The sequence below is a fragment of the Mustelus asterias genome, chromosome 14 (assembly GCF_964213995.1).
Source record: "Mustelus asterias chromosome 14, sMusAst1.hap1.1, whole genome shotgun sequence".
NCBI lineage: Eukaryota > Metazoa > Chordata > Chondrichthyes > Carcharhiniformes > Triakidae > Mustelus > Mustelus asterias.
This window is the reverse complement of record NC_135814.1, coordinates 42846051-42857217: the sequence shown is the minus strand read 5'-3', so window position 1 is coordinate 42857217 and position 11167 is coordinate 42846051. Positions and strand designations below refer to the sequence as shown.

General features: G+C 41.7%; 1 protein-coding gene across 1 annotated transcript in view; it reads left to right on the top strand.

Annotated features, from left to right (window-relative positions):
- The first annotated feature begins 861 nt into the window (after positions 1-861).
- The window catches only part of LOC144503622 (sorcin-like), a 49768-nt gene continuing 39462 nt past the window's right edge, over positions 862-11167 (top strand). Inside the window, exon 1 of the mRNA XM_078228244.1 lies at positions 862-1127. Within this exon, the coding sequence (XP_078084370.1) occupies positions 1104-1127 (24 nt within the window). The 5' untranslated portion in view covers positions 862-1103. The remainder of the gene's footprint in view (positions 1128-11167) is intronic.

Genomic DNA, 11167 nt, shown 5'->3' with positions numbered 1-11167 from the left:
AATGCTGTAAACCTCTTGACTCTACAACTAAAATTTATATTCTAAAATATATAAATTATGAGCTAAATACTTTTGACATTTTGTTATTTTATTCAGTAAGGAACTAATTGATATGTGAATATATTTGAATTGACCTATCATACATGAAGCTGATCTTACTCTTCACCCTATCTGTAACTGCAGCACTATATTCGGCACCCCTCCTTTTCCCCTATGTACTCTATGAGCAGTGTATAGCGCACAAGAAACAATACGTTTCAGTGTATCCCAATACATGTGACAATAATGAATCAAATCAAATATATACCATATTTTACTTCTGCTCTGCAGTCTTGTGCCCAGTAGCAATGTATCAATCAGTCCAGCAGCCACATGGCAGGGTGCAAGACATACACTTGATGAAGCTCTAGCATTTTGAGTTTGAAGTGTGATTATTTTAAACTTATGGGATCCAGAAGACCCACTGAAGACATGATAACATTGTCTCGCAGCAGCAGCATATGATCAATGAAAGGAGGCACCACCGTTCTTAGGAAAGCTTGGAAGAGACACGCCACTGGGAAGATGTGCACACAAAACATCAGGGCAATCATCCCTCCTGTTTCATTTGCACGGGCCTTGTAAGGGATTGGGGCCTAGTGCGCATAACGCGGATCTTGCGCTGTGTATTTACAAGGCCGCATCAGCAGAGTGGATAGCGGCCCGCAGCAAAAAAAAACTACATTGACACAAAGTCTCAAATGCTCCTGCAGCTTCCTTAGTGCCATAGGGAATGAGGCGTCCCGTCCGATTGGCTGGCGGGCACGTCCATCAGGGGTGAACCGGCCAATCGGAGAGGGGGAGCTGGGGCCGCTGTCCAATGGGGGGGGCGGCGGTGACGGAGGAGGGGCGGGGATTGAAGCGCCTTGCCTGAGTGTGTGGGTAACGGGGGAGCTGAGTGAGGGAAGGCAGAGTGAGGGAGGTAGTGACTGAGGCGGCCGCTGATTCCATCGCCAACTGACAGCAGCCGCAGAGCCGCGCGCTTGAACCGTTCGGCAGCTCCCCCCCCCGGATTGTAAACAGCCCTCGGCTTTCGGTGTAAACCCGCAGCGCGCTTCGAGGTCATGGCCTACCCTGGATACGGCGGGGTGAGTAGAGCCGCGGGGGGCCCTTCCCCGGCCTATGGTTCGGGGCTGGGGAGGCTGCTAACCGAGGGGGCCTCGGCCACTCCGCAGTCATTATTCTCGGCGTTGTTGAGTGTGTGCTTTTTTAAAAAAAAGAAAAATTAAATAAATGACAGTAGGTGTGTTCCCCGGCCCCCCCTCCCCTTCTCTCTCATTGTTCAGGAACCGAGTCTCTTTCTCTCTCTCCTTCTCCCCCTCCCCAAAAAAACTCGGAGCAGCTCCATGGCCGCCGAAAATAACTGGAGGTGTAAGGACGGGAATGCCTTTCATGGTTTTGGTTTCGCCTGGATGGATGGAAGCGACGCAAAGCAGTCCCAAGTCTTGAGACTTAACCCTTTGTGATCTTCCCTTTTTACAAAATCTTAATATTTTTCTGTGTGTGTGTGTCTGCGCCGAATTCCTCGTGCAGATTTAATCCCCTACCTGTGGGGGACGGGTAAATCTCTATTTCACAGCACTTGTGTACATTGCCGTGGTCTAATGGAGAAACGCACTCCATTTTAACTGGCAGATCATGTAAACCTATACCTCAAAGTAAAATGGTGTGTCTTTTTCGTTAGTTTGTGGCAATATCCATATTGCTGGTTAGCCCCTGCTTTGCTGACTGGAGTTCCATTTAAGTTTCTTCAAACATAATCTTTATAACTTCGTGCCAGCATACCAGTCATCTTTCTGGCATGGACTTTTACTGGAAAATTAACGTTTTACTATAATTTTTAAAAAAAACAACAGGAGGTTGATTTTTCTCCCATGTCACTGATCTCAGTTGTGATATGGTGGAGAGCTCTTTTCTGGGCTGCTGTGGGGCACTTGCTTTGTAACTTGATAAAGGCCCCTAAGCAGGCTAGCTCCTCTGTTAACTGGTGATCATCTGGGGACCCAAGAAGGCTGAGTAGATACTGAAGAGATTGACTTGCTGAGACCACCATACCCAACTGTTCTTGAAGCCAAAAGAGCTTCCACGCATTATTATAATCAGAAATCTTTTGTTGTTCTGGAACATTCTTAATGGAGGTGGTGAAACCTAAATTTCGGTACAACTCTGTAAATGAGGATTTACCAAATACCTTGGTTACAAGTTCCTAATTTTGCAGTTAGTTTAACCTTTGTGTCTTGCTTGAATTTTTAAAAATCTATTTTTCCTGCTCCATGAATACTTCTGATGGTAACATTCTCACCTCCTAAATCAGAAGGTCATGGGTTCATTCACTATCCAGAGATTTGTGCATACAATCTCGGCAGATTTTTCAGTGCACCACTGAACATCTGAATTGGGATCAGGAGTAAGCCATTTAGTGCCTTGAGATAAAAGCAAATTACTGCGGATGCTGGAACCTGAAACCAAAAGAGAAAATGCTGGAAAATCTCAGCAGGTCTGGCAGCATCTGTAAGGAGAGAAAAGAACTGATGTTTCGAGTCCAGATGACCCTTTGTCAAAGCTCAAACTGCCTTGAGCTTGCTCCACCATTCAGCAAGGTCATGGCTGATCTGATAGAATCATAGAAACTACTAGCAGGAGTAGGTCCTTTGAGCCAGCTCCACCATTCATTTTGATCATGGCTGATCATCAAATTCAATATCCAGAACCACCCCCCCCCCCCCCCCCCACATCCTTTTAGCCCCAAGAGGTATATCTAATTTCTTGTGAAATCAGACAATGTTTTGGCCTCAACTACATGCTATGGTAGTGAATCACACATACTCACCAGCCTCTGGGTGAAGAAATTTCTCCTCTCAGTTCTAAAAGGTTTACCCCATATCTTCAAACTATGACCCCTAGTTCTGGAGTCTACCACCATTGGGAGCATTCTTTCTGAAACTACCCTGTCTAACCCTGTTAGAATTTTATAAGTTTCACTGTTCTAAGCTCCAGTAAATATCCTAACTGACTTCGCCGTACTCCCTCTATAGCAAGGACAGTCTTCTCAGATAAGGACACCAAAACTGCGCACACAGTGGCCTCACCAATGCCCTAAACGATTGCAGCAAAACATCCCTATCTGGATACTCAAATCCTCTCGCTATGAAGGCCAACGTACCATTTGTCTTGATTGTGTCCTTAACTCCACATTCTGCCTACCTATGGTAACCATAGAAAAGTTACAGTACAAAAAGAGGCCATTCATCCCATCATGTCCAGGCCAGCCAAAAAAGAGAGAGAAAAGAAATTGGCCACTCATTCTCCAATCAGATCCAGCACCTGGTCTGTAGCCTTGCAGGTCACGTCACTTCATGTGCAGATTCAGGTACCTTTTAAATGAATTGAGCAATTCCAGATGCTCACCACCGTCTGGGTGCAAAATGCTTTTCCCCATCCCCTCTAATTATTTTATCAATCACCTTAAATCTATGCCTTCAATTAAGTCACACCTCAGCCTCCTTTGTTCTAAGGAAAACAACCCTAGACTATCCAGTGTTTTGGATAGCTGCAATTTTCAAGCCTTGCAACATTCTTATAAAACTGCTCTGTACTGTCTCCAGAGAAATTACGTCCTTCCTGTAATGTGGTGACCAGAACTGTACACAAAGTTCCAGCTGTGGCATAACCAGTGTGTTAAACAGTTTCAACATTACACCCTGCTTTTGTATTTGTACCTCATCCACTGAATGGAAGTGTTCCACGTGTTTTCTTTACCGCCCTGTCCACCTGTCCTGCCACTTTTGAGGACCCGTGGACAAGCACTCCAAGGTGTCTCACTTCCTCTACCAAACTCAAAATCCTCCCATTTACTGTGTATTCTTTATCTTTGCTTGCCCTCCCAAATGCATTACCTCACACTTCTCTGAATTGTATTCAATTTGGCACTTTTCTGCTTACTCAACCAAAACATTGGTATAATTCTGGAGACAACAGCTATCATCACCATCAACTACATGGCCAATTTTGACTTCCTTTGATTCCCTTGGTCAAGAATCTGTCTACGTCTGTCTTAAAAATAGTCATTGACCCTGCCTCCACCACTCTTTGGGGAAGAGAGTTCTAAAGATTCATGATCCTCTGCGAGAGAATATATCTTCTATCTTATAATGGGAGACCCCTTATTTTTTAAAATTTTCTCTCTTCCATAAGGGAAAATATCCTTTCAGCATACTTCCTGTCAAGTCCCTTCAAGTTATTTTATGTTTCAAGTAGATCACTTCTCATTCTTATAAACGCCAATGGACATGGACCTAATCTATCCAACCTTTCCTCATAACATAACTCTCCCAATCCAGGGATGGGATTTTTCTCCCTCTCTGCGGCGTGTTTTGCAATGGTGGGAAATGGTGTGTTATTTGCTGGTGGCGGGATCTTATGGTTCTGCCATTGTCAATGGAGATTCTCGTTAAATGCACCCCTCGCTGATGGAAAACCTGTGGTAGGGCTGTGCCATTGGCAGGACTCTACACGCCAGTGTAAACGCCAACAAGATTTTGGTGCAGGTGTCAGTCGAGTTAATCTTTTCTGATCTGCTTCTAATGCATTTATATGCTTTCTTAAATAAGGAGACCAAAACTGTGCACAATACTCAAGATGTGGTCTCACCAACTGTAGCAAAACATCCCAACTTTTACATTCCAGTCCCTTGCAGTAAACAACAGTTTTCCATTTACCTTCCTAATCACTTGCGCCTGGGTACTAACTTTTCCCAATTCATGTACCAGGACACCCAGATCCATTAGAGTTAAGTGGCATCTCTATATTTAAATAATATGCTGCTTCTCTATTCTTTATTTCAAAGAACAGAAAATGTTATTCCATTGGAGTTGCTGTCTTTTGGATGTGAGATTAGACGAAGGCCCTGTTGCCTCCTTGGAAGAATGTTGAAAATACCATGGCATATTTGAAGAAGTATTTCATTGTCTCTGAAGCCCTTTGCAATGTACAGAGATAAAAAGCGCTTTAAAGATACAACAATTTCCTTTCATTATACTCACAGCAGGCTTCACATATTGGCATTACAACATTTTGGAAATTTCATTATGTTTCTGTAGGAAAACCCGATTAGTAAGAATTTGGACAGACACAATATGATCACTTAGAAATCCAACCCTGTATCATAATGCAGAATAATGAGAATGACTTTTTGCATTACTGGTTAAGGGCAATGTCTGGGCACTGTTTGTGAACACTTATAAGGAGTCGGTGAAATGACAAGCTTGTAGGAATTTATTTAAAAAAAACTTATTTAGTGAAGTTAAGCAACAAAGTTCCCTTTAAATTAATTTACAAAAGTAGCTCTTCCAAATGTCTTAATCCATTTATTCTTGGACTTCTCCCAAAACCTGTTCCAATTCACTGCATCATACATATAATGCTGCTTGATACTTTTGAAAACATCCTGCAAACTTTTACAGTAACACAATTTAAGGGGACAGTGGGCTGGAAACATTTCTATGGTTGGTCCTTTTAATATTTATGTGCACATTGGTGAATTAGCTTCTTTGCTTCTGGGACATACATTTCAGTCCAACTTAGGTTATGGGATAAAAATTTTGCCTAGCAGATGTATAATTTCTTTATAAATCAAGTTTTGGCACTCTCTGTTTTGGAGCCATGGCCCAAGACCTAGAACTACTTGCAGATTAGCTGTGAATTTAAAGTCTGTATGGATGGCTGCTGTTTGAACTGGAAAAATATCCACAAGTATGATGGATGATAACTCTTAGTTTGTTGTTAAAATGTGGAATGGGGGGTGCTTACTCTGTATGATTACCTGACCTAAACATGCTAAAAAGGGAGAATGAAGGGGCCTGCATTTATATAGCACCTTCCATAATTGTGGGACAACTAATGTACTTTATAACTAACAGAGCACTTTTGAATGCAGTCACTGTTTTAAAAAAAAGGCAGCTAATTGCACACAGGAATCTATAAACAGCATATAAAAACTACCTCCAGTTCCGAAGAAGAGTAATACAGACATGAAATGCTAACACTGTTTCTCTCTCCACAGATGCTGCCAGACCCGCTGAGTTTTTCTAACATGTTCTGTTTTTCTTTCAGATTTCCAGCATCTGCACTATTTTGCTTTTCAATTACTAAAACAAATTTTGTGATCATTAATTCAGTGATCTTAGTTGCAACAGTGCTTTGGGATTTTTTACGTTCCTGAGGGGGGGAAATGGGGCCTTGGTTTAACATCTTGCCCAAAAGACAGCACCTCTGACAGTACAATACTCCCTCAATACTGTATTGCTGTACTGGCTCAGATTATGTGCTCCGGTCTCGAGTGGAACTTGCTCCCAGAATCTTCTGTGAGAAGAGAGCGACACTGAAATAAAGCTCGCTCCTAGTGAGATGCCATAAAAGACGGAAAAAATACATTTGTCCTTTTCAGATAACAGCCTAATTCCCTTTTGAATGCATCGACTGAACCTGTCTCTTCATGGGTAGATTGAATGCCTGAAGCTAAGTTATAGCACAGTCGTATAAAAAGTTCTGTAAGTTAACTTGCGAAGAGTTCCTCCATTTTAGAGAAACTAAAAGTTAACACACAGTGCAAAATATTTTTGATAATGCTAGCATAGTGAAGTTATTGCAATAATAAAGCATTTTAATGCCTACTCGGCATTACTTAGTTTGTAACACATTCCCAAAAGTTCCTATTATTTTAGTCCTTGCCCACACATTTCTCATCTTGCAAAGATTTGCCTACATTTTGCGAGGGGTGGCATTGAGTTTTTCAGTGGATTCTGAGTAGCTGAGCTTGACATTTGACCTCCTCAGATGCAAAGTTCTTCTACCAATAGTTCTGCAGACATATTTCTAAAACTGTTTTAGACATGATTTGATTGTTTTCCTAAAATAAATGCTTTGAGTAACGCGTATGTGGAATCCAGCAGATTGAGCACTATAAAAAGCAACAAAGAAAGCAATGAGGTGAAAAAAGGAATTTGAAAAAACGGCAAGGGGTATCAAAGCAAACAGCAAATGTTTTTCTAAATATATTAAAAGAGAATTGTAAAGGGGAATGTGGCCCATTAAATGAGGATGCAGGTAAGGACATAATGGATAACAAGTAGATGGTAGATTTATTAAATGAGTACTTTATATCCGTTTTCACAGTGGAGAAAGAGGACAAAATACCAGCAGTACAAGGGCACCTAAAGATAAGTCAAGGGGAGGAGCTCAGTGGATTTAATATCATTAAGGAAAATGGTAATGGAGAAAATAATGGGCCTTAAGATAGATAAATCTCCAGGACCTGATAGTTTCCACACCAGGCTTTAAAATAAATAGGTAAGGAACTTGCCGATGTCTCAGTTATAATTTTACAAAGCTCTCTAGATTTAGGTGTTGTCTTTTGGATTGAAAACTTGCAAATGTCACTCCATTTTATTTAAGATGGGAGGTAGAGTAAAAGCGAGTAATGACAGAACTGTCAATTTACTGTGAACGATAGCATAATAGTTATGTTACGACACTGGTAATCGAAAAAACCTGTCCTAGAGACGTGAGTTCAAAACCCAGCATGGCAGCTGAGAAATTTAAATTCAATTAAACTAAGGTCGGAACTCTACCGCCTCACGTGCCACAGAATTGAAGCGGGCGAGGGTCCAACAGCGGAAATCTCCGTTGACCTCTGGTGGGAATTTCCGGTCTCACCCAAGTGAGGGTGTAAAATCCCGCCCATAATCTATTTAAAATCTAATAGCTAGTATCTGTAATGTTGATTATATAACTACCAAATTGATAGAACCTACCTTGTTCACAGACTCCCTTAAGGGGAGGAAATCTATCATCCAGTAGGGCCTGTATGTAATTCCAGACTCTCAGCAAAATGATCACTCTTAATTGCTTTCTAAAGTGACTTATCAAGCCACTCAGTTGTACCAAATCACCAGTTAAGTATAATAATATAAGTGAATGGACGACCTGGCTTGATGTAGGCATTGGATTTGGGATGGAAAAAGGCACACTTAGCCCAGTCGACGCTGCTAAGTTGTCCTCGCTAACATCTGGGGAATTATGCCAAAATTAAGAGAGCTGACAGTCAAGTAAAGAAACAGCTTGACAGTCATATTCACAGAATCATTTACTTTTCAGCCAGTGTCCCTAGCTCCTCCATCACCATCCCTGAATATCTTTTGTCCCATTGACAGGACACATCCACTAGAGGTGACAGCACAGTGATATAATTGGGATAACGTGACCCTAGGAATTCTTGACATTGACTTTGGACTCCATGAAGCTTTAATGATTGGCATCTACTGCCTTCCCTGTGCTTATGAAGCAGTACTTCTCCATGTTGAACACCACTTGGAAGAAGCATGAAGGATTGCAAGGCAGAAAATATACTCTGGTGTGGGGATTCCACAGTGCATCACCAAGAATGACGAGGCAGCACCAACTGCTGGCCCAGTCATGAAGGACATAGCTGACAGAATGGGCTTGTGGCAGGTGGTGAGAGGGCCAACGTGACCGAGAAATCTACTTCTAAAAGAATTACAGCAGAGAATGAGGCCATTCAGTCCATTCTCCCTGAGTCAGCTGCAAAAAAGCTATCCTGCCGAATCCTACCTACTAACTTTTGGTCCATAACCTTGTGGGGTACAGCACTTCAGATGCATATCCAAGTACTTTTAAATGTGATATGGGATTCTGTCTCTGCCACCTTTTCAGATTGAGAGTTCCAGATCTTGACCACCCACTAAATATAAAAAAAACCTCTTTAACTCTCCTCTAATCCTTCAACCGATGGAAGTGGGTCCTTTCTAACCATTCTATCTAGACCCACTATAATTTGTACAACTCAATGAAGTCTCACTTCCTTCTCGGGGCGGAAAATAACTCCAGCCTATCTAGCCTTCCCTTCTAGCTAAAATCTTTTATATAATTCTCCTCTGTGCTCTTTAGCGCATTCATATCCCTCAATTTATGTGGTCACCACAATTCTACACAGTATTTCAGCTGTGGACCAGCTACTGTTTTATACAGTTCAAGCATTAATATTCTGTTCTTGTATTCCATGTCTTGACTAATAAAGAAACTGAACCTGCATGCCTTTTTAACCATTTTAGCTGCCTGTCTTCTTTCAGAGATCGATGGATATGCACACTGGGGCCTTGCAGCTCCTCTGTGCTTCTCAGTGTCCTACCATTTGTGCATTCCTTTACCTTGTTTGTCATCTCACATCACCCTACACTTCTCTGAATTGGATTTCATTTGCCATGTTTCTGTCTGCTTGACCAATGCTTTGATATCTTCTGTCCTCTCAGAGTTGATTTGAGCTTTCTTCCTACCTATCAATTACATGACGTAACATTTGTATCACTTCAACACTGAACAATTGAGCTATACAATGAAAAGCAATAGGCTTAGTATCAAACCCTGCAGAACCCCACCAGACAAGCAACTTTCCAGTCACACGAACACCCTTCAACCATTACTCTTGCTTCCCGCCATTGAGCTAATTTTGGATCTAACTTGTTACTTGATCTTGCCCTCCATAATAGACCTGTCACAGATGTATCTCATCAACAGTATTGGTAGGAGCAGCCACCACTCATTCCTTGTGGATACAAAGTCCCACCCTCTCACTGAGGACTCCTTCCATTGAGTTGTATGGTATGAGGACAATGGTATAGATTCAGAACAGATTTAGCTGCCCAAAACTGAATATGAAATGCTGAGAGTCGCGAGCAGCAGAAGAGTTGTGTTCCATGAGCAATAAAAAAATCACCTATCCCAACCTTGAATATACTCAACAATTGGAGTACCAAAAATCCCTGGAGTAGAGAATTCCTAAGTCACAAATCTTTGAATCAAGAAATGTTACCTCAATCTTAAATAATTGACTCACTTTCTTGAGACTGCCTCCATGTTCTAGATTGCCCAGCCAAGGGAAATAACCTCTGTGTGCACCCTGTCATGCCCTTTCAAAATGTTGTGTTTTTCAATACGATCATCTTTCATTCTTCTAAACTCCAATGAATGAAGGCCCAGTATACTCAGCCTCTCGTCTTGGGACAACTGTTTCACTCTAGTGAACCTTTGCTATATTGCCTTCAGGATTGGATAATGGGATCAAAACTACACACTACTCCAGGTGTGGCCTCACCAAAGACATACAATTGCAGCAGGCCATCCTTGTGCTTTTATTTCTTTGTGCAATAAAGGCTAGCATGCCATTTGCCTTTCTAATTGTTTGCTGTACCTGCATACAAAATTTGTGATCCTTGTACGAGGACATGAAAGTCCTTTGAACATTGGAATTTAGAAGTTCTGAGCTTTTTAACAAATAATATTCTTTTCGTTCCTTCACTCCTTGCACCAGCACACTTGTGGTTGTAGTGTGTAACATTTTTAAAGATTCATTCTTCCACTTAAGCCTTCTTCAACAGCACCTTCCAAACCTGTGATTTCTATCACCAAGATGGACTAGGCTAACAGACAAATGGAAGTGCTACCACCTCCAAGTCACACATCATCCTCACTTGGAAATATATCACTGTTCTTGGTTCAAAATCCTGGAATTCCCTCCCAAACAGCACTTTTGGGATCGCCTTCATCACACAAACTAAATCGATTCACCGCTATCTTCTTGAGGAAAATTGGGAATGGCCAATAAACCCTGGACTTGCCTGCAATGCCCAAATCCTGTGAAATATTTTAGGAGCTGCTCTCAACTTTTCTTTTGAAATTCAGTCATTAGAGGGAGAGAGTTGAGTGAGGGATCAGTTATCAATCAGAGTCCTGATGGATTTCTGACGGGTAGGCCTGCCTGAGTGGTTGAGTTATCTTTGAGGAGGTGACTATTGTGGATGGTAAGTATCTATGGATGTTGTCCATATATGGATTTCCAGAGGGCACTTGATGTTTTGCAGAAAAGAATATTAGAAAAATAATGGGGCAAAAGGGCACAAAATTGAAGTTATCTTGTGATATGGTTTGAAAATTGTTGGATTTTATTTTCTGAGTAGTGGGACCTGACAGCTATCAGGAAAAAGACTCAAAAGCAGTAACTTGGTTAGCGCTCTTACTTCTGAGTCAGAAAATGGTAGGTTTAAATTTCACTCCA